This window comes from Phacochoerus africanus, chromosome 12, assembly GCF_016906955.1.
Source record: "Phacochoerus africanus isolate WHEZ1 chromosome 12, ROS_Pafr_v1, whole genome shotgun sequence".
NCBI lineage: Eukaryota > Metazoa > Chordata > Mammalia > Artiodactyla > Suidae > Phacochoerus > Phacochoerus africanus.
This window is the reverse complement of record NC_062555.1, coordinates 15,602,868-15,627,219: the sequence shown is the minus strand read 5'-3', so window position 1 is coordinate 15,627,219 and position 24,352 is coordinate 15,602,868. Positions and strand designations below refer to the sequence as shown.

The following is a 24,352-nucleotide window of genomic DNA, read 5'->3' as shown; positions in this document are numbered from 1 at the left end:
TCAGAACATTTCAGCTCATAGACATGAATCAACAGGTTAAAAACGGCTACAGATTAAAGGAGCTGCAGATTAGGATTTAAAATACAGGAAAAAGAATAAGTTAGAAATCAATTCCCAGCAACCTTCCTAGCCTAAAGGAGCTTATGTCTAAGGAAGATATGTTTATCTTTCTGTGCCTTATAATTACACTTTGTCTATTAATTGACAGGAAACAAATATATGTAAGAATGGTCTGTCGGTGTCAGTTCTAATAAAATTCTCTATTTTATTATAATTGTATTAGAGAACTTTATTAGAACTGACACCCTCTGCCCTTCTGTAATACATTGATGAGCAAGTCTTCACTCAGGATGAGAAGTTAAATTTTTAAAATAATAAAAATAACATGATGTATCATCATTTAAAATAAACCACATTGAGAACTGTACAGTTCTCAGTGATCCGTTGAGATGGTCACATTTCTTTAGAGGCTGGAGAACAAAGCCATTACTGAGACAGAACGATGACTTGCTGAGGAGGCGAAGGAAGAAGGTAAGGAAGCAGCAGGTGTATGAAAGAATAAGACTCAAATTATGAAGATCAGATTAGAACAGTTTGATAGGCTTTGCTCACAAGGAAATAGTTATTATCAGATTTTATTCAGAAAACCACAGGTTAAGAGATTAATTTCCTGTTTCCCCCAAATATTTTTCCACTATTCCACTCTGGTACAGAAGGGGCAACGGCTTAGTGAGAATGGCTGGCTGCAATCTAAACTAGTTATTTTGTGTTTCCTTTCCTTTAGACCCATTGGGCTACAGGGGTTTTACCAAGAGCACTAAGGCAAAGCAATGACAAAAGCAGTAGTACCTGCCACCCAGGACACGCACCTGCTGTCTTTTCCATTCTGCAGGGCTGTGTATCGATCTGTGGTCCTCTCACAGACGTATGTGTTCCTTCTCGCCATGCTGCCTCCAGGATACACATTGTTCTTTAAGGAGGAAAAAAGACATTAACAAATTCTAGCTGGAGTTGTGGAGAGTCAACGAAATGAATTTAAGCTGCAAATCAGTATGAAAAAAAAATCCATGGTAGCTTTTTATCAGAGTCTTATATTAACAAGCTCTGTCTCCCACCTCCCTCCTCCTGCAGGAATACAGGCAAAGCACAGCAAGCTCCTGACAGTTCTTCTAGCTACTGTCCTATAGCTGTGATGAGTGGTGGTTTGAAAGCAACCAAAAAAAGCTAAGTTTTATTCATGGCTTTGTAAGCTGGTGATGGGGAGAAGGCCAGGGGAATGGCACAGGCAGTGTGAGGGATGCTAAGCATGAGAGACAACCCCACGCTAAGAGCATCACCAACAGGAAACCGAGGGCCCTGTGGACAGAGGGCCTCCCAGAAGCCTGTGGCTGGCCACCTGCACCTGCTTGGGAAACCCCCACAGCCACTAAAGCTCCAGGGTCAGAGGCAGGCCCAACGGAGGCCGCCAGGAGAGATGAGTGCAGTGCCACTCTGAGACGACGTCTTCTTTCCAGCGCTACAGATTTAGGAGTGAAATAACATGGTCCCGAAAAGAGAAAGGCCGATAAGATCATTTTGGAGAATTCAGTCACCGGAGGCTGCGTCCAGGAAGCACGAACAGAAACGGGATTTCCATAGTGGAGGGGACTTTAAGCTAGAGCATCACCCGGTGCCAAGTATGGAAACAGGCAGCTGAGTATAGTCATGGGAGAATAAGACCAAGCTGAGTCAAGTGACAGGTAATCTAGAGGAGTGGCAGGAAATAAGGGACAAAATTCTTTCTTTCTGTCACATGGGGTGATGACACCCTGGAAACTGTCCTCTAGCTGATGTTTAGACAAGAGGAAAAGATGGCTTATCTAAAAAATTGCTTTAACAAAATGTACTCAACCCTACTGTGGTTAAACCATTTCCAAAAAGATCAGTTGGCATGTAAGTAGTTATACCCATTAATTCTTAACGTGGTTGTATACACACCTGGTTATCCATCTATTTCACTGACTAGGAGGTGATAAATTACATATTTTTAAAAAATATGGATTCAATGAACTATATAAAGCACTGGGTATTAGGGAGTTTAACCCTTTTACAATTAAGGTTATGTTGGGCTTTCTGGTACCATTATTTGTTTCTCTTTATTTATTTATTTTTTCTCTCCTACTTTCCATAAGCTAGGTCAATTTTTTTTCTTCTATTGGCTTAAAAGCTACCCATTTTATTTTTGTTCTTATATTTCTTGCCCTTACGTTCTGAACTCATTTTTGCTCGCCCCTGCAGTCTTCCCTCCGTTACCTACGAGGGATTGGTTCCAGGAACCCCTGTAGATTCCATGAGCCAGGGAGGCTCAGGTCCTGTCTATAAGGTGGCCGAGTACAGTCAGCCCCTCCCCATATCCACCAGCCTGTGCCTGCGGATTCAATCGAGGGCTGTCTGTACTCATTTCTTAAACTAATCCCATCTTCCTTTCCAAGGCATCTGCCTTTCCTTTCATCTCTATTCCTATCCTATCCTGGACAGTGTCCAAAATTTTGGTTCTGAATTTTCACTATTTGTCTTTGTTGACTGTTTTCAACTCCTGTGTATTTTACAGCGGAATTCTAGACATGTTTCTCCTCCAGTAAGGGTACTTCATTAAAACAGTACAGTGTTTTCAAATGGGTCACTGTATCACGAGAGAGTTGAGTTTTTTGTTTGTTTATTTTGTCTTTTTTGCCATTTCTTGGGCTGCTTCCCACAGCATATGGAGGTTCCCAGGCTAGGGGTCAAATCGGAGCTGTAGCCACCGGCCTACACCAGAGCCACAGCAACACGGGATCCGAGCCACGTCTGCGACCTACACCACAGCTCACAGCAACGCCGGATCCTTAACCCCCTGAGCAAGGGCAGGGATCGAACCCACAACCTCATGGTTCCTAGTCGGATTCGTTAACCACTGAGCCACAACAGGAACTCCGAGAGCTGAGATATTTTATTCGTAAGAGTTTGCTTATCATATCTTTACATTTAAATGATAATTTGGTTGGATATAAAATTCTGGGCTCAATGTGCTTGTCTTTTGATACTTAAAAAATACATATAAAATATGTTTATAATTATATTAAAATATAATTTAATATTATATAATTTATATTAAATTTTTATTTAATATATAATTTTTATATACTAATATATATAATACATATATTTAATTCATTTATCTCCCTGCATCCATGTTACCATTGAGAAATCTGATTACCAGTCTGAATCTTATTCCTTTTAAGGTCATCTGCTCTCTTATTCTGGAAGCTGTAAAGATTTTTGTCTTTGTGTTTTGGTATCTTTATATACTATTTTAATGAGCCCAGGAGTAGGTTTTCCTTCTGGCTTCTGTTTGCATTTCTGAATCCTTTTAATGTGAAGTTTTTCATCTCTTTTTTATTGCTATTATGTCTTCAAATATTTCCTCCCCTTCATTTTGCACCTTTTCCTTTCCAAATTCCTACTTCCTAAATATCACTAATTCTACTTCTATCCTTTGCATATCTTGGTTTTCTTTTTCTTTTTTTTTTTCTTTTTAGGGCTGCACCCAAGGCATATGGAAATTCCCAGGCAAAGGGCTGAATGGGAGCTACAGCTGTCGGCCTACACCACAGCCACAGCAACTCGGGATCTGAGCTGCATCTGTGACCTACACCACAGCTCACAGCATGCCAGATCCTTGACCCTGAATGGGGCCAGGGTTTGAACCCATGCCCCCATGGATGCTAGTCAGGTTTGTTACCACTGAGCCACTGGGAACTCCCTGGTTTTCTTTTATATATATTTTTTATTCTCTCCTGCTGCCTTACAGGGGGTCAGCTCAGTCTGTTTTCCAGCTCCCATTATATGATTTCTGTAGGTTGCTTTTTAAGTGAATAATGTGAGTTACCTTTCTGAATTATTTTTTGTTGTAGTTTGCCTTCACTGAACAGTTTATTGGTAAACATAAAATTAAATGCACCAATGTGATATCAAGTAAGTCTTACAGACATGAAAAATGAAGCAGGAAAGCTTAAAGTACCATTTGTGGTAAGATTAAATGTTATTAAGAATTCAGGTTTTTTGTCCTTAAACTGCATTTATGAGAAGCTTGGCCCCCTTTCCATGCTCTTTAAAGGTATGATTCACTTTAAGATTTTGGAACTTAAAAAAAAGATAGAGATTAAAAAACACGTCTTTCAACACAAACTCTGACAAATAACTGCAACCTATGACGACATGCCAGACTCTGAACTCACACTTGGACTAGTTGAAGCCTTTTTCCTTTCCGGCCCTACAAGAGGGCTTGCAGTCATCTCGCTTTTTGATCCAACTGTTGTGCTGCCAAGTTTACGAGCCACATCTCTGTCCCACTCCTCTTTCTGCTCACTTTCCACGCTGTTGGCCTGAGGCCTTTTGGTATATGATACGGCAGGGGGAATGGATGGACCAGCTGTGATTTGAGAAAGAGCATAATTAGCTGAAAAGCAAAGGACGTATTTTCTTCTTGCGAACAAAAACTCTGTATTATAAATATCTTCATTTGCCTATTTTACACTCTGGACTGAGATTAAACTGTCTGACTACAAAAATGACGTCAGCCCCTGAAAACAGGATTCATTTCTCATTCACTAGTATCAATCTTTGATAACGGGGAATGACACAAGAACATAAAAAAGTGAAGGCATTGTGCTTAAAAAAAGCAAGTCTGGGCAGGCTCACTCCGTCTTTCCACTTATTGGACTTTTCCCCACCGTGATCACTAAAGCGCCGCTGCTTCTGATTGGCTGAGATGCTCCGCTGGACCTTCAGGTGAGCAGGGGACTGCAGGGTGCTGTTGTTGAGGTCGCTGCTCGGCCGCGACCGCTGACACAAGTTTCCACTGGACAATGATTCTCCGCCTTCAAACTGCAAGAAGAAGAAAGACTGCCAGCATTTAAAACAACAAAGAGTGCACAGAAACAGTGTGTGCTCTTGATTTCCTAGTTTATTCCAGCTACACGAGGGGTGATCGGAACTAAAAAAGAAAAAGTTTGGCTACAGAACTGCGAGTTGGCCCACAGGAAGGGAGAGAACAGTATGTGTCAGCTTCTGTTACTGCGTACAAATGGCTTTGGGTCCTCAGTCAAAACACCAAAAAAGAGCTACCAATGATTGAAGGGTTACGATACACGAGGCGCCAAGCGAAGCTCTTTATATACGTGACTTTGTTCAATCATTACAACAGACCTAGGATTTATTAACGTGCACTTTTTAGATGGAAAAACGGAAGCTGAGGGATTCAAGAGACATCTTGGGGATTTGAACTCAGGTAGAACTGGGATTCAAAGTTAGGATAATATAAAAAATCTTAACTTCACACACACACACACACACACACACACACGCACGCATGCACGTTTTTTGTTTTGTTTTGCTCTCTCTGCCACACCTATAGCACAAAATATGGTTTACTGGTTCTGACTGAGAACCTGCATCTACCTAGAACTCAGCGTGGTAAACTGGGGACTGACGCACCACCCCTCGCTATGGACACAAACACAGGCTGGCTGTTGCCAGCAAACTTTTGACTGAATCACTGGCATTGCAATGGGAAATCTAAATTCATGTTAAGATGCTGACGATAAATAGCAGAGTGCTATCAAGGCCGAAAAGGTTAAGAGACACTTGCTAACCCCGAGCACGTAGTGATGTGCCAGGAACTGTTCTGAGGACTTGAGAAGCATTCATTCACTTAAACCCTCTCCATGGCCCTCACAGGTAGGTCCTGTTATCCTCATTTTATAGGCCAGGAAACCTCTGAGGCCCAGAGAAATCAAGCAAATTGCCTAAGTCACACAGCTCCAACAGGAATCTCAAATTCAACCGCCCTGAGCTGAACGAACCTCCCATCTCCCCAACTTGAAGTGCACTCTTTTCTGATCTTGGCAAGTACGTCTCACAAAACCAGTCACCTAGGCCAGAAACCTGAGGGGCTCTGACCCCTCATTTCTGGCAGGCCAGCAACTCTGCTAGTTCTGCGTCACGTGTGGTAGCTTGTGGTGGGTGCCTGGCCTCATGCAGGTCCCAGAACATTCTGGACAGCCTGCTCATCGGAATGGTCCACACTGCCCCATGCTGGACGGCTCCTCTCCTCCCCAGATGGAGGGCCCCTTCCCGTGAGAGCAGAGAGAGCTTCTAATCTTTCTATTCCAGCCCTTAGCTCGGGTTCGGGGACAGGTAAGTTGGATAGAGGTCGGCCGAGTGTACTGCCTCACTAATAGCTACTATCCAACTCTAAGTGATGTCAGCCTGGCCCATGAAATGCCTCCCAGAGATGCCCAATTTCCAACCAGGCCTCGGTGCTCTGGGCTCTGTTGCTGACTCTCCATTTATACCTCGCACTGGCTGTCCCACAGGCCACCTGCCGCTTGTGGTTCAATGGCCACAGGCATACAGTGAATTCCCGACTCTCTCTTCCTACCGTAGGTCTCGACTGGCCTTGACAATTCCCAACTGCTTGTGCTGAAACACTCGGACGCTCTACCAGGCCAGACACGAACTATCACCAAACTACCTCTTCCTCGGCTGCCACCTCTACGTTTTGTTTCAAATGCTGTCACTTCCTCTTGTTGCAGTTACCGTCTCGTCTGCACACCCGGAACGACCTATTACCTGTGGCAGGGCTGCTGCACATGGATGCCCGGGGCCGGGGGCTGCCAGTCGCCAAGACCCACCTGACTGTGGCCGGCGCTCCTAGAGCCTAGCAGGGCGCTAGCCCTACTCTTTCCAAACAGAATCTCTCTCAGTGTTCGGAAAGAAGATTACCTCATAACGTAGCAACGTAAATTCTCAATTCTAACAAATACAAATGTTAGCGTCTTTATCATATTTTTGATACCACATAGAATATATTTGCTAACATCATATCTATATTGAGTTGTCACTTAGCTCAAAAAATAATGCACATGAATCTGAAAAGGTGAACAACTTACTTCAGGTGGTTTTCTACCTAGAAGAATGTAAGTAGCCATGACTTCATCATATTTCTGATTTATTAAGGCGTCATTTATTTCATCTCGTAAAAAACCCATGGTGACCATGATGTCTAGAAATGAAAAAAAAAATGCAAATTTTCTGAAAATGGGTTTATTTTAGTAAAAAAATCAACAAAATGGGCAAGTATGTCTACATTAGATATGAAAACTAAATTCTGAAATTTTAAAGTGTATTAACTTTAATTATAAAACCTTCTGGGAGTTCCTGTTGTGGCTCGGCAGTAATGAACCCCCATGAGGATGTGGGTTCGATCCCTGGCCTTGCTCAGTGGGTTAAGGATCCGGTGTTGCTGTGAGCTGTGGTGTAGGCTGCAGAGGCAGCTCAGATCCTGAGTTGCTGTGGCTCTGGTGCAGGCAACACACAGCTCCGACTTGACTCCTAGCCTGGGAACATCCATATGCTACACCTTTGGCCCTAAGAAACAAAACAAAAACAAAACACCAAAAAATTCTCATTAATATACACCAAATATTCAAAGATATTGTACATCCAAATTAGTCATGCAGAAATTATCTGCACCCCGGGTTAATACATTCATGGGCCTACTCCATTTCTCATGGCTTAGCCCATCCTGGAGCTGAGTTCCTTTAGACACTCAGACACAGCATGCGGCTCTCTGTGGCATATACAGAACACCTCCTCTTTCCCCCGACGCAGCCTCAGCCACGCATGGAGTGGTTTCTCTCAGCTCTTAGCAAGTCCTGCTTTCTGATCTGAAGGCAGGTGGACGCTCTGGAAGGCCTGAACGCCACAGCGCTCCTGATCAGCCTCCTAACACCCCAGAAGGCCCCGCCGCTGCCACTCTGCCCTCGAGCTAGACGGGAGCAGAGCTGAGATGATGCAGTGGTGAGTTTCTGACGGCGCTGGGAACAAAGCCGAGAGACCAGGCTGGGAGCAGAGCGCTGACTGGGCGGCGGAGGACGGGACCTGCTGAGACGGTGGGAGACAGAGGGAGAGCCGGGGTGTTCCTCCCGTCCGCCTCCGTGCGTCACATTTTTGGTTAAAATACATGCTATGTTTCTCTGATATGTTTCAGTCTGAACAGGGCTGATACCCAAATCAGCCATTCCTCCTGTTAGGGATTACTGGGAGAAAAGAATGGGGTTTACCTACATTATTTTAATGTTTATATCCCTGTTGTCAACAATCAAATTAGAACAAAATAAGGAATTTTGTCATGTTTAATGTGTATCTGGGGAAAGAAAAGATGATAATGCAAGTGTTTTTCAAATAAAAATTGCTTCTCATTTTCACAATTTTGGAGGACGCTGGCTTCCTTTAGCTTAGGGACAGAACCTCTCACGATACTGAAACACTTACCTATTCTTTTTGCATCATTGAAATCTGGTTCAGGCTCAGCATATGGCTTTAGTTCTTCTTCTTCATGACCAACATTCATCCACCGATCTTTCATTATTTGCTGGGGGAAAAAACCCCACATTACGTTTGGCCAATCAGGACATTCAACCACTTATATCAGCTTTATTTTAGTAAATGTGAAGTTAACTGGTTCAGTTGACAAGAATCAGGTGACATTTTCCAATGAAAGTTACTGTGTCTAGTTGGATTAGCAGGCTAACAGGAGGTCAAAGCCTCTGGGACAGAGTGACGTATCTTAGGACAATTACAACCACCAGCCCTCACACTCACCTGACGAATCGATTCAAAATATACTGCCTGGTGCTCATGGTCCTCTAAAAGGAGTATTTGCACATTTGAAAATTTTAACATAAAAACCTACTCTTTTGACCTCTGCCTCATAGTTTTTCACCGGTAAGATTAATAAAGAGATTTCTCCCCCCCACCGCCCTGGTCTTCTACTAAATATATGGCTATATTTAAAAATCATTACCTACTAAAACATTAGGATGGAAGAGACCCTGGAGAATGGCAATCAGGGCTAGTCAGTGCAGACAGTGCAGAGGATATATGGGGAGATTCAAGTCCAACAGTCAAGATTCAAGCCTGGAATTAGGAATTAGCATGAACCAGGGTCAAAAGAGGGGCTGGTGTGCATGACCAGAGTCAGAGTTAAGCTGAGCCTGTCAAACAATAATCCATCCTGGGCTGTTAAAAGGCGACCTAGAGGGAGCAGCCTATGGAATGAGGAAGATATCTGCACACCACGTATAAGACAAGGGATTACTATCCAGCATATATAAAGAACTTCTCCTGCTCAATAATAATAAAAAAAACTCTGCCTGATTAAAAAATGGGCAAAGAACTTGAACAGGTACTTCTCCAAAGAATATATAAAAATGGCCAACAAGAATATAAGACACTCAACATCACCAATCATCAGAGAAATTAAAACCACAATGAGCTGTCACCTCCTATCTGTTGGGATGGCCATGGCTGAAAAAAACACAAATAACAAGTGCTGGTGAGAATGGGAAGAAACAGAAACCCTTGGGCACTGTCGGCGTGACTGGGCTGCTGCTGTGGGAACAGCATGGAGGGTCATCAAAAAATTACAAATGGAACCACTGTATGGTCTAGCAATTCCACTGTGGGGTATGTATCTAAAAGAACTGAAAAGAGGATCCTGAAGAGACATTTCACACCCATGTTTACTGCAGCACTATCCACAACAGCCAAGATGTGGAAATGATCTAAATGTCTGATGAAGATGGATTTTAAAATGTGGTAGATACATACAATGGAATATTACTCAGCCTTAATAAAGGAAATTCTGTCACATGCTATAACCTGAATAAATCTGGAGGACACTGTTAAGGGAAATAAGCCAGTCACAAAAAGTCAAATAACTGCATGATTCTACTTACATAAAATATCTAAAATAATTAAACTCATGGAAACAGGAAGTAGTATGGTGTCTGCCAGGAGCTGGAAGGAGGGGGCAAGAGGGAGCTGATGTTCCATGGTATAGTTTCAGTCCTGCAGGATGAAAGAGTTCTAGAGATTTGCTGTGCGGAGTTGACAGTATTGTATGTAACGTACACTTAAAATTGTGAAGAGGATACATTTATGTCATGTGAATAGCACTGGCAAAGGCAAATGAATGGGGACTGATTCTGTATTAGTTTAGAAAAGTTCTTCAATTTTCTATTACTATAGGATTCCAGGTTTTCATTCGGGAACAGTCTAGGTGCTGATACATTAATATTCTTTTTCCGGGTTCTGCAGAGTATACTCTCTATCTCTATACTTTATTTGCCAATATCCTACGTACTACAAAATAATTACGTAGACCTCTTGAGGCTAACTTCTTGATTGCTCAGGCACCTCCCCTTCACTTAATACTGTTTAGCCAAAGTCACTAAGCAGAAGGCAAGAACTCCAGAGCAGATCTCCAATAAATGGTGTCTCTAAGAATACTGCTATGCCAGGTAGAAGGATTTTTCCAAAGATGTTGGTCACGAGATGGTGAGATATTTTGACTAAACACTGTAGATACGTCATACACGCTTACAGTATGATCACGTAGATGCGTAACTCTTAAAGGAGTTACCACTTTCCTTTTCCCCATTATAGAGATTTTGTTGACATGTTAATTATATTGACATGTAGTTGACATGTAACGTTGTATTAGTTTAAGGTGTCCAACATGACTTGATATACGTATCTTACAAAATGATTACCACAGCAAGTTAACGTCCATCACCTCATACAGTTAGGATTTTTTTCTTATGATAAGAACTTAAGCCCAGGAAACTACTTACCTGCTGTCACTATAGTTTTACCTTTTCTGGAGTGTCATGAATGGAATCACAAAATATGTACTCTTTTGTGCCTGGCTTCTGCTCAACATGTTTTTAAAATTTATCCATATTGTGTGTAGTTTACTTTATGGCTGCATAGTATTCCACTATATGGACATACACCACCACTTATTTAAATTCTCATTGATAGGCCCTTTGTTTATATTGATTTTGGGCTGCTTATGAATAAAACTGCTATGAACATTAAAAAAAAAACTTAAAATCTACTCTCTTAACAAATTTTAGGAATTCCCATTGTGGCTCAGTGGGTTAAGAACCCAACAGTGTGTGCATAAGAATGTAGGTTCAACCCCTGGCTTTGCTCAGTGTGTTAAGGACCCTGTGTTGCTGCAAACTGTGGTACAGGTCGCAGATGCAGCTCAGGTCCTGTGTTGCTGTGGCTGTGGCGTAGGCCAGCAGCTGCAGCTCCAATTCAACGCTTAGCCCAGGAACTTCCATATGCCGCAGGTGCAACCATAAAAAGAAAAGAAAAAAAGTAAGCATCCAATCAATATTAAAAAAAAAACAAAACACTTTCAAGTATACAAGATGCAGTATGGTTAACTACAGCTGCCATTCTGTAAATTATCTCCCAGAACTTATTTATCTCATAACTGGAAGTTTTTACCCTTTGATCATCTTCCTTCATTTCTTCCACCCCCTGCCTCTGGCAAACACTCATTTGTTCTGTCTCCCTAAGTTCAGTTTTTCATTCATTCATTCATTCATTTATTTATTTTTGTCTTTTTGCCACTTCTTGGGCTGCTCCTGCGGCATATGGAGGTTCCCAGGCTAGGGGTCAAATTGGAGCTGTAGCCACCGGCCTACGCCAAAGCCATAGCAACTCGGGATCTGAGCCATGTCTGCAACCTACACCACAGCTCACAGCAAGCTGTATCCTTAACCCATGGAGCAAGGCCAGGGATTGAACCTGCAACCTCGTGGTTCCTAGTCGGATTCGTTAACCACTGAGCCATGATGGGAACTCCTCTTTTCTTTTTTTTGATTCCACCTATAAGTGAGATCATACAGCATCTATCTGTCTGTCTGTCTGACTTGCTTCACTTGGTGTAACGCCCTCAGGGTCTGTGCATGTTACAGTAAACGGCAGTTATTTCCTTGTGTCCACTGCTGGAAATGAAATCACCCCCCTGAGGAGAGATCTGGACTCCAAGTTCACTGCAGCACTATCTACAGCAGACGAAACACGGCAGCAACCTACGTGCTTTTCGCCAGATGAATGGACAGAACACTTGGTGTGTGTGTACAACACACAACAGACTAGGCTGCAGACATAACTTAATTCTTAGAGCCCCTTGGAGCTATGGTAGTGTAGGTTCATTCTCCAAGTAATTTAGCTCAAATGACCCATTACAAATTTTTAAAAATAATTAGCCTTCAGTGATCATCAATAAAGTAAAAGCGTCAAGGAGGGTGGACATCAGGGGGGAAAAGGAAGGATAAAGCAGAGCTGTAAATTCCTGCCACACGATTTTCTAAAATATCAAAGTCCCTCCTGTTCCTCTTCTCCCCCCAGCCCCTAAGAGTATGTCTGGCAGAAGCCTAGGTAGCTGTCAGCAGCATCTGCAGCAACAGCACTTAGGATAGCTGAGGGGGAGTGATGGCCCCCAGTATCTCCAGGTTCGGCATCTTTGGATTTTAACAGAAACTATGTAGAAAAAAAAAAAAAATTCAGAAAGTTCCAAAAAACAAAACTTGAATTTGTGACACACCAGCAACTATTTATACAGCATTTACTCTGCACCAAGTGTCTGAATAATCTAGAGATGATGGAAAGCATACAGAGGGATGGGCCCAGGTTATGTGCAAGCACCACACCCTTTTATATAAGGGACTTGAGCAACCACAGAGGTTTCTTCAGCAATCCCCCGAAGATATGGAGGGAGAGCTGAACACACAGTCTTTCTCATCCAGCGCATCTAGTCCTTGATAACTTACTCGCCTCTGCAGCTGCACTGCACTGAGAGAGGGACGAAGGGGGGCACAGAGGTGGCAGCTCAGACAATGCTTAAAAGTGAAAGTCTTCAAAAAGGCTTAAAACAAATCTATACCAAATCCCACCTCTCCACACACAGACACATCGGAACAAAGAACGGAATCTAACATTCCTTTTATCAACACATTACTTTTCAAGGGGAGCTCTCTGAATGTCTGTTATTATAATGAATGAGGCTGGGCAAAGAAGAAAACTAACAAGCACAAGCGAGACATCAACACTTCTGGTCTTTCAAATGAGCTTAAGTTAAGTCCTTAGTGATGTTTTCTCAAAAAGAATAATCCAGACACACCAATATTCCAATAAATAGGGGGGAAAAACAAACAGTGCACAACATAAGAGACAAATCCTGTTAAAATCATATGGATACTGTCCCTCCCATTAAGAGTGTGATTAGCTGTCGGCATTCAGATACACAACCTGCAAAAAATTCCATAGCTGTTTATAGATCTAGAAACAACCATAGGGTAAGCAAGGCAAATGTGAAGTTAATTTCATTAATTTTACTGTTTTGAAGGACAAATAAGGTACATAACTTATAAGGCCTTAAGAAATGTTTTAATAAAGTACAGAGTCATATATGAGAAGCAATAGGAAGGTGTGTAAGTTAAATAAGAAATTTAATAAGAGAATAAGCAGATCATTTAAATCAAAATTCTTTATATCAAATCTCAATATTAGCAAGTTACAGAGTGAAGAAAGATTAGAGTTTCATCAATAATGCATGATACTCAGGTAACACTGAAAAATACATAAAGTTCTATTTTTTAAAAAAATGGGAATTAACAAGGGAATATTTCATATCAAAATGTACAAGGCTGACACAAGTCTACAAGGCTGATCGACCAGATTTCTTTAAAAGGCAGTTAAGAGACACAGAGAGCTTATATAAGGAGCACGCATAACCTATTCATTAAAAATATGGAGCATTATCTCTAATGAAAGAATACAAGTTAGAGCAATTATGACAAACTGTATTACTACTAGAAAGGCACCAAACACAGACAACCATTCATTTTCTCAACAATGATGTACACAGAAAAGAAGGAAAAAATGTCCTAAATTCTGCAGGGGGAAAGTCCCAATCAAACATGAGGACAAAATAAACATGCTTTACCAATGGGGGGAGGAAGGGCCCAAGTACTAGACACTATTCTATCCAATACTGGAACAGGTGGCGCAGAGCTGGCATCTTCAAATGCCTCAGGTCACGCCCCATCTTTGGGCAATGAGACGTGGGATCTAGCAGACTGTTTATACACTTTGACCTAGTAATGATGGTCTGGAGAATTTATCGAAGCACATACCCCAGAGAGAAAAAGCACAGCGCATTAATTTGAGCAAAAACAACTCAATACGCAACAAGCAAATAAATGCTGATACACAATCCAAGGAGAAGAATACTGCTATTCACAAGGAAAGGGGGGTCACTCTCATAATAAAGCAAAGAGTACACACTAAAAACGTTTAGTTTTTAGTTTAAAAAAGTTTAAAAACAAAAAAAGGATGGGAATCCCCCTTGCGGCTTAGCAGATTAAGAATCTGACTAGTCTCCATGAAGACATGGGTTCGATCCCTGGCCTCGCTCAGTGGGTTAAGGATCTGGCATTGCCGCGAACTGTGGTTTAGGTCACTGATATGGCTCAGATTCGATCCCTAGCCCAGGAACTTCCATTTGCTGCAGAATTGGCCCTAAAAATGAGAAATAAAAAAAATTTTTTAAAAAGGATGCAAGATGACATGAGAACGTTGATACTATATACAAATTTATGTTTACACACTGAAGACTCGTGTTTTAAAAACAGCTGTTTTATAGTTTATGGATGTTTTTTTGTTGTAAAGTTGATGATAAAGTTGTTTTGAAAATAAAAGTGAAGGAGTTCCCATTGTGGCTTAGCTGGTTAAAAACCCAACATAGCATCCATGAGGATGCGGGTTCAATCTCTGACCTCGATCAGTGGGTTAAGGATTCTGAGATGCCGCAAGCTGCGGTGTAGGCTGAAGATGCAACTCGGATCTGGCATTGCCGTGGCTGTGCAGCTGCAGCTCTGATTCGGCCCCTAGCCGGAGAACTTCCATATGTTGCAGGTGGGGCCCTAAAAAGGAAAAAAAAGAAAAGAAAAGAAAACTAATCTAATTTTCAACATCACTGTTACTTCAAGGGGAGTGTCTTAAAATTAGAAAAAGTCACTGGGACCAGCGTCATGTTTCTCTGGAAAGTCATTTCTGGGAGGTGTGAAGCAGACCAGCCTTTGCATGGTGACATCTGCAATATTATGACAGTATTTCCAGTGCAGACTGGAGATTTAGGTTTTGACAAAACTGGAGCAGGAAGTTCCAGACTATATTCAAATACATCAAGTTAAGCTTCTAATGAGCAAATATCTTTAAAATAATCATTTGGCTTTTAAATTCTATTCAGAGAATCAGAGAATTCTAATACTTTAAACCTTCTTCTTCTTTTTTTTTTTTTGTCTTTTTGCCTTTTCTAGGACCGCTCCCGCAGCATGTGGAGGTTCCTAGGCTAGGGGTCTAATCAGAGCTGTAGCTGCCAACCTACACCACAGCCACAGCAATGCAGGATCTGAGCCTTGTCTGCGACCGACACCACAGCTCACGGCAACACCGGATCCTTAACCCACTGAGCGAGGCCAGGGATCAAACCCGCAAACTCATGGTTCCTAGTCAGATTCGTTAACCACTGCGCCACGATGGGAACTCCCGAACCTTCATATTTTAATGCTGAGGATAAAAGACTGGAAAATTCGGTTTCTGTAAATTAACCATGATTAAGACACCAGGTACATGTGATGAATCATCCAGAGAGATCTGTAGTATCTCCTGCCCCCAATATTTCTTGTGGGGTCTTCCTGTTCTGTTCACAGGAGCTGATGTCTCAACTCTAGACATTTTATCACATGACATTCTGATAGACCAGGCTCCAAGGATGCTGAGCTGATGTCTCAACTCTAGACATTTTATCACGTGACATTCTGATAGACCAGGCTCCAAGGATGCAAGTGGGTCTTATCTTCCTATAACATTTTAGAATTGATATGAGAGTCAATTTCACCTTTTAACTATTTCACAGAATTTTCTATTTTCATGGTGGAAAGTAAGTTTAGAAGAGTGATAGCATGAAAGTGGGCATTTTTTACTGCAGAGATTTCTCTATTAAGACATTAGTAATGTATCCTTTTATCCTCAAAGGAAAAAAACCATAGGAAGGAACTAATCACACTGAAACAAATAATTCAATAAAAAATTATCCGATAAGTGATTCACTGATAGAAAGCATGCAAAGTAATTTCCTATGGAAGAGCCACCATCCGCTAACTTCCACCAAAACATCCTCTGTCTTTTAGTGCCAAGTACTGTGGTGATGAAATTACAAAGCCCCAACTAACCTCAGAGCGCTGCACCCAGGGGCGGCTCACGATAAGGCTGCCCCCTAAGCAGCATGGAATCCGTGCCAGCAAGCCCCACGGCTACGCTCAACAAGGGCAGTTTAAGTGAGGTTAATTCTCTGAACTTTCTACCCCACCTATTAAGGCGAATAAATGCAGACAAAAAAGTAATTAGCAAACACCACCTGCTGAATCCCTGAAATCATCTTAGCAGAGACTAAAATATTCCTAAAAGCAGACGGACCAAATACTTAAGAAATATATCACTCCCTTTGGTTATGTGAACCTCTGACGCTACGGGGTGTAATGTACTTCGCACACGTACAAGAGCACCTATGATTATAAATAAATAACCTCCCGTATGCCATGTGTGCCGGCAACACAACAGCGTGGTAAGACACGAACACTCTGCTGCTGACGAGTCCCTGGTAAACATCCTCAAGTGCAGGGACCTACCGAACTTTTCACTAACAGATACAAACTTCAGACACAGCCATGAAGCAGTCGCTGGATTCAAATTTTCACTTTCATCCCTGAAATAGTTGTACTTAATGAGGACAAGCTTTCGGCACTGAGCCAAGCAACTTCTGACAGAGGCTAGGTTTTCGCCCTTCTTCAATGAGGTCGATTTTATCCCTACTTTGATTGTTTGAATTTAACACTTCCCTGCAGGACAAACAAGAAATAGGAGTGTACTATTGCCCAGCTCTTGAGTCGGGCAAGTGTCAGGGGACTTTCTCTAGCTCTAATCAAAGGCAAATTCAGCGATTTGGCAATTTTCCTAAAAAAACAAAACAAAACAGGGGTTTGAGAACCTACGGGCATGCTCTTCCATCCTCTCGGATAAGGTCAGGGTGCACCTTTACCTTCGGGGGGGAACAAAGCCGACTTACTTCCAGGCTGCCTCTCTTTATGGGGTTCAGCACTAAGAGCTTCTTCAGAAGGTTCTCGCAGTCGGTGGACATGTAGAAGGGAATGCGGTACTTCCCTCGCAGGACTCGCTCCCGCAGCTCCTTCCAAGGCAAAAACAGAAACGTCTCGCTGGCTGTTGCCATCCTCGTGCTTGGGGACAGAACGTGACTACTGGGATGAGCGGGTACCTTCAAATTCTGGCCATCGAAAGGCAAGGAGCCACTGACTAAGGTGTAGAGGATGACGCCAAGGCTCCAGACGTCCACCTCGGGCCCGTCGTACTTCTTCCCTTGGAAGAGCTCCGGGGCCGCGTACGGGGGGCTCCCGCAGAACGTGTCCAACTTGTTCCCGACTGTAAACTCATTACTAAAACCAAAGTCAGCAATTTTAATATTCATGTCAGCATCAAGGAGAAGGTTCTCAGCCTACGAGGAAAATCACAAAAAGGACAACGTGAAGAGCCGACGTAAAAGAAAGCATCCATCGTCCCTGCATCAGATCTCAGAACGCCTATGTCTTGTCTCCCATTGTCAAGCCTAACATCACCTTTTTGAGGCCAGTATAGTACTTCAGTCATGACTGTTCGGAATTACATCCAGATAAGACTGCATTTTAACACAGAGGAAAGCTCCGTTTACAGGCATGTATGGAACTGTTTAAGAAAGGGTATTCAAACATCATTTCCTTTCATAGGTTATTTTAAACCCATTTTTTCCCCCCTCATGGTAAGAAACATCCTGATTTGTACCTTACTGTGACCTATGCTGAAGAATCTAAGTCTGTAACTACTGAATCCATTCCTTATCTTCTCTGGCAAAAGGGTTCCTCAACAAAATTCTGTTCTTTCCGTAAAACAATATAGTATATAATCTGGCCTCCGTTACGTCTTATGTAAAAGAGCCCCTTTTGTTTTTTCAAAAATGAGATTCTCTTCTAGAGATTTATTATGGTAGAAAGAAGTGATTTCCTTTCCATGTTTCAAAATGCTGGTTTTCTAAAATCTTCCTAAATCGGAATCATTCAATAAGAAAACTTTATTTTTTAATTTTTTAATAAAAGTATAGTTGATTTACAATGTGATGCCAATGTCTGCTGTATAGCAAATTAACTCAGTCTCACACACACACACACACACACACTCTTTTCTAAATATTCTTTTCCATCACTGTCTATCCCAGAAGACTGGATATAGTTCCCTGTGCGGTACAGCAGGGCCTCACCGCTTATCCATTCCACATGCCATAGCTTGCATCTTTCAACCTCAAACTCTTCAGTTCATCCCACTCCTTCCACCACCAGCCCCACCCCCGCCTTTGGCAACCACAAGTCTGTTCTCCATGTCTGTGAGTCTGTTTCTGTTGGGTAGATCTCTGCCATATTTCAGTTTCCACATATTACTGGTCTCATATGGCATTTGTCTTCCTCTGACAGACTTCACTTAGTATGATAATCTCTAGTTGCCTCCATGTTGCTGTGAATGGCATTGTGTTGCTCTTTTTTATGGCTGGGTAGCATCCCACTGTGTACATATATCACATCTTCTTCATCCAGTCATCTGCTGATGGACATTTAGGTTGTTTCCAAGTCTTGGCTATTGTGAATAGAGCTGCAGTAAACATAGGGGTGCATGTATCTTTTTGAATTACAGTTTTGTCTGGATATATACCCAAGAGTAGGACTGTGGGATCATATGGTAATTCTATTTGTAGTTTTCGGAGGAACCTCCATACTGTTTTCCATACTGGCTGTACCAATTTACATTTCTACCAGCAGTGGAGGAGGGTTCCCTTTTCTCCACATCTTCTCCAGCATTTGTTTTTTATAGATTTTTTAATGATGGCCATTCTGACTGGTGTGAGGTAGTACCTCATTGTACTTTTGATTTGCATTTCTCTAATAATTAGTGGTGGTGAGCATTTTTTTTTTTTTTTGTCTTTTTAGGGCCACACCTAAGTCATATGGAGGTTCGCAGGCCAGGGGTCGAATTAGAGCTCTGGCCACTGGCCTATGCCACAGCCACAGCAATGCTGGATCCGAGCCGCATCTGCAACTTACCCCACATCTCACGGCAACGCTGGATCCTTAACCCACCAAGCAAGGCCAGGGATTGAACCTGCGTCCTCATGGATGCTAGTCAGATTTGCTTCTGCTGAGCCCAGACGGGAACTCCAAGAGCATCTTTTCATATGCCTACTGGCCATCCACATGTCCACATGTCCTCTCTGGAGAAATGTCTATTTAGGTCTTCTGCTCATTTTTCAATTTTTTTTTTTTTTGGCTATTGAGTTTATGAGTTGTTTGTATACTTTAGAGATTAAGCCCTTGTTGATTGCATCGTTTGCAACTATTTTCTCATTTTCTCCCATTCTGTAGGTTCTTTTCCTTTTTTTTTTTTTTTTTTTGGTTTCCTTTGCTGAGCAAAAGCTTGTAAGTTTAGGTCTCATTTGTTTATTTTTGTTTTTATTTCTATTGCCTTGGGAGACTGAGCTAAGAAAACATTTGTATAGTTGATGTCAGAGAATGTTATGCCTATGTTCTCTTCTGGGAGTTTGATGGTGTTGGGTCTTATGTTTAAGTCTTCAAGCCATTTTGAGTTATTTTTGTACATGGTGTGAGGGTGTGTTCCAGTTTCACTGATTTACAGGCAGCTATCCAGTTTTCCCATTACGACTTGCTGAAAAGACTGTCTTGTTCCCATTTGATATTCTTGTCTCGTTTGTTGAAGATGAATCGGCTACAGGTGTCTGGGTTTATTTTGAGACTCTCTACTTCTGTTCCATCAATCACTATGTCTGTTTCTATACCAAGATCACACTGCTTTGATTCCTACAGCTTTTAATATTGTTTCAAGTCTGGGAGAGTGATGCCTCCTACTTTTTTTCCCCCCTCACAAATGCTATGGCAATTCTAGGTTTTTTATGGTTCCGTATAGGTCCATTGGATTATTTATCAATGAAAACATTTTAAATGTACCTTTTATAAATGCAAACAATTTATAAAAAGCTGTGTTTTATGTGTAAAATCCAAGGATTTGATTTTACATGTTTTGTCTCAGACTCTACATTACAACGGAGGAACTAACAAAGGGAAAGCTTAGCTTGTACATGTGTTTTCTCAGGTTACAAAAAGGAGCAAAACCTGACAAAAATGAAAACCAGATTTCTCTATATCACTGGAGGGCCCAGCACTCAGTTGGCAGAGCAGGCACCTGCCCATCGCACGGGTCTTTCCTCCCTGTCTCCTTCTTCTGTTCTTTATTTAAAGCACCCTAGCTTGGGATATTTGTTTTCACTTTGAGAAAATAAAGATACATCTAACATCCCAAAATATGCCAAAAAATGTGGTATCATTTATGGCATAAATATTACAACGGCACACAGATTTTGGAGATTTATATTAGATCATAAAATTATGGACTGTGTTACAAAACCAGGTTACTCTGATGTTCTGATATAAAGGCCTGGTCACTAAATTTCTGAGGCCATCGAAGAGCAAGGTAGACTTTTCCAGTCTCTCTCAAGACATCTGGATGGATAGCAAGGCTCCAAGCCTGCCCTAGAAGAAGAGAGTGGGAGTGGGCTTAGAGGCGTCCTTCCAAGAGCAGACAGGAAAGCCCTCCCCGGGCTTGAGGGAAAACACAGCGTGCTGATCAGGATTTTTTGCAGATTTTTTTTTTTCATATAAGAGACGAGATGACAAATTGGGAGTCAAACACATGGGCAGGGAAAGAGTCTTCTTCTTTCTCTTTCTTTGTGCCAGTGGTTTCCCTTAAAATAGCTGAGGAAGGAAACTGAGAAATAGAAATATTTTGGAGCAGTAGAATATCCATAAGCTCAGGAAAAGGGAGCCAAAATACAAGATTAGATTTTCAACAGCTGTTTAAAACAGTTCAAATCTAACACGAACTAGTGCCAGTAACTGACAGAGGCAATGGGAGAAGAAGTGGAAAAAAAAAAAAAAAAAGATTTCTAGGTGAGGAACATACAAGCTAAATTTGGAAAAATAGAGAAAAAGGAAAAAAAAAAGACTTTTGTAGACCTAGAGCTTTCTATCTTCATTAAAAAAAAAAATCGATTTGGCCCCAACTCTTTGTTTCTTTTTATAGTTATTTTTAAAATAAAAACCATATATTTAAGGTATACGACATAACTTGATACACATAATGAAATGATTACTTAAATCAAGCTAACTGACTTATTCGCTCACAGTTACTTTTTTTTTCCCCATATGGGTGATGAGAACACCTGAAATCTGCTCCCTCAGTCCACCTCCAGTGCTCAATACAGTATTATTAACTTTCTGGATTAGCCGCCAAAAGCTCAGGCAACCAGAGCAAAGCACAGAAAAGTGAGACTCCGTCCAACTGAAAAGCTTCTGCACAGCAAAGGCAATCATGAACAGAATGAAAAGACACCCTCGGGTCTTCCAAGAAAATATTTGCAAACCATACATCTGATAAAGAGTTAAGATCCAAAATACATAAGGAACTCATATAACTCAATACCAAAAAATAAACATTAAAAAACAGGCAAAACACCTAAACAGACATTTTTCCACAGCAGACACAAATGGTCATCAGGTATGCGGAAAGCTGTTCCCCATCACTAATCAAAACCACAATGAGGTGTTATCCCACACCTGTCAGGACAGCTACCACCGGACAAATACATATAACAAGTGTCACCAAGAATGTGGGGAAACTGGGACCCTTGAGCACAGCTGGGAGGTTGGCAAAGAGGTGTCGCCGTTGCAGAAAGCCGTGTGGAGCTTCCGCAAAAGCTGAGATAGCACCACCATGTGATTCAGCAATCCCTCTTCGGGGCACCCAAAGCAGAGGAAATCAGTTCCCTCAGTAGTCCCTGCCACAGCCGCTGCTTGACTATCACACATTTCTTATTCCAAGTACGCTAGTTCACACTGACCACGTGCATCTGACGTTCTTAAAAACATTTAACACGTGCCCTGTTTCTTTGACTTTAACGTGAGGATGAGCACTGGCATACGGAGGTTCCCAGGCTAGGGGTCGAATCGAAGCTACAACTGCCACACTACACCACAGCCACAGCAACGCGGGATCCGAACCGCATCTGCAACCTACACCACAGCTCACGGCAACACCAGATCCTTAACCCACTGAGTGAGGCCAGGGATCCGACCCGAAACGTCATGGTTCCTAGTCAGGTTTGCTTCTGCTGAGCCACGATGGGAACTCCTTCATATACATTTTAAAATGTGTTTTAGTTCTGTGAAAAATGTCATGGGTATTTTGATAGGGATTGCATTAACTCTGTAGATTGCTTTGAGTAGTATGGCCATTTTAACATTATCAATTCTTTCAATCCAAAAGCATACAATATCTTTCCATTTCTTTGAATCATCTTCAATTAGCTTGATCAATGTTTTATAGTTTTCAGTGTATAAGTCCTTCACTTCTTTGGTTAAGTTTATTCTCCAAAGCAAACGAAAAAAAGCAAAAATAAACAAATGGGACCTAATCAAACTTTGAAGCTTTTGCATAGCAAAGGAAACTATCAACAACACAGAGGGAAAAAAAAAACCCAACCAAAAGAATGGGAGAAAATATTTGCAAACCATGTGACAAAAAAAGAGGTTAATATTTAAAATATGGAAATAGCTCATATAACTCAATATCAAACAAACAATGCAATCAAAAAAAAAAAAATGGGCAGAAGACCTGAAAAGATAACTCTTCAAAGAAGACAGAGAGAAAGCCAACAGGCACATAAAAAGATGTTCAACACTGCTAGTTATTAGAGAAATACACATCAAAACCACAATGAGGTATCACCTCACACCAGTCAGAAAAGCTGTCATGAAAAAGGCCACAAATAACAAATGCCGGAGAGAGTGTGGAGAAAAGGGAACCCTTCTTCAGTGCTGATGGGACTGTAAGTTGCAGCCACCATGGAAAACAGTATGGCCCTTGCGCAGAAAACTAAAAACAGAACTAACATTTGACTGAACAATTCCACTCATGAGCATATATTCAGAAAAGGTGAAAACGCTTAATTCGAAAAGATACATGCACCCCAATGTTCACAACAGCACTATTTTTATAACACCCAAGACAGAGAAACAACCCAGTGTCCACCAACAGATGACTGGCTTAAGAAGATGTGTACACACACACACACACACACACACACACGAAGACTACTCAGCCATAAAAAAGAATGTAATATTGCCATGTGCAGCAACATGGATGGACCTAGAGATTATCATACTAAGTGAAGTAAGTGAGATGGTGAATGATGAATGTTACATGCTATTATTTATATTTGGAATCCCAAAAAGAATACAAATGAATCTACACACAAAACAGAAACAGACTCAAAGACTTAGAAAACAAACTTATGGTTACCGTAGGCAAGGAACGGGGGAGGGATAAATTAGGAATAGATATGGGATTAACAGATACAAACTACTATACACAAAATAGATAAGCAACAAGGATTTACTGTATAGCACAGGGAACTATATTTAATATCTTGTAATAACCTGTAATGGAAAATCATCTGAAATAAATAATTACATATATAGCTGATATATGTATATATATATATCACTTCACTATACACCTGACACAAACATAATATTGTAAACCAACTGTACTTCAATAAAAAAAGAAAAAAAAAAACTGCCCTTTAAAAAAAGTTGCTATAAGAATTAAATTAGAAACTAATTTCCTTGTACAGTACAACTAGGCAATCAAAAAGACAGCTCTGATAGTATCAAATATCTACTGATAAATTACAAAATTTTCACTATAAAATTAATGACTTTACCTTAAGATCACGGTGAACAATGCACTTCTGATGACAATACTGTACAGCAGATACAATCTGTAATAAATATTTGGATGAAAGGTTCAAAATTATTTTATGGTAAAAAATAAATTTTTCCCCAATTATCATTCCAATTTAGAGACGTCACTAACTTGTATTTCAAAGTTACATTTAGCAATATTACTGTTCCTTTAGTTCAGAAACCCATACATATTAAAGTGATGAAATCTGCACTTTTCAATGCGGACAATGTGGAAAAGCAGTGGTTTTTTGCTAAAATACACGATCTTTGTCAGAGTCCTGGAAGATTTTTTTTTTATGGCTGTTCTATTTCTGTTTTTCATGATTGAATGTATACCATTTGTGGTTTGGGTCAAATGGTTTATTCTACTGTTGGCATAAGAATTCTGGCACACATGACTCTGCATTCTAAGACAGCTGAGGTTCAAAATG

General features: G+C 41.2%; 1 protein-coding gene across 5 annotated transcripts in view; it reads right to left on the bottom strand.

The window, feature by feature from the left end:
• The window catches only part of MARK1 (microtubule affinity regulating kinase 1), a 124,894-nt gene that overhangs the window by 16,074 nt on the left and 84,468 nt on the right, over positions 1-24,352 (bottom strand). For 4 of the 5 annotated variants that reach the window (XM_047754705.1, XM_047754707.1, XM_047754704.1 and 1 more), the window contains exons 7-14: positions 23,900-23,956; positions 17,282-17,518; positions 17,075-17,194; positions 8,356-8,455; positions 6,972-7,084; positions 4,752-4,905; positions 4,257-4,450; positions 870-970 (exon numbers count right to left, since the gene is read on the bottom strand). In XM_047754705.1, the coding sequence (XP_047610661.1) occupies positions 870-970; positions 4,257-4,450; positions 4,752-4,905; positions 6,972-7,084; positions 8,356-8,455; positions 17,075-17,194; positions 17,282-17,518; positions 23,900-23,956 (1,076 nt within the window). Of the gene's footprint in view, positions 1-869; positions 971-4,256; positions 4,451-4,751; positions 4,906-6,971; positions 7,085-8,355; positions 8,456-17,074; positions 17,195-17,281; positions 17,519-23,899; positions 23,957-24,352 lie in introns of those variants that run through there. The other variant, XM_047754708.1, reaches the window with a different exon arrangement.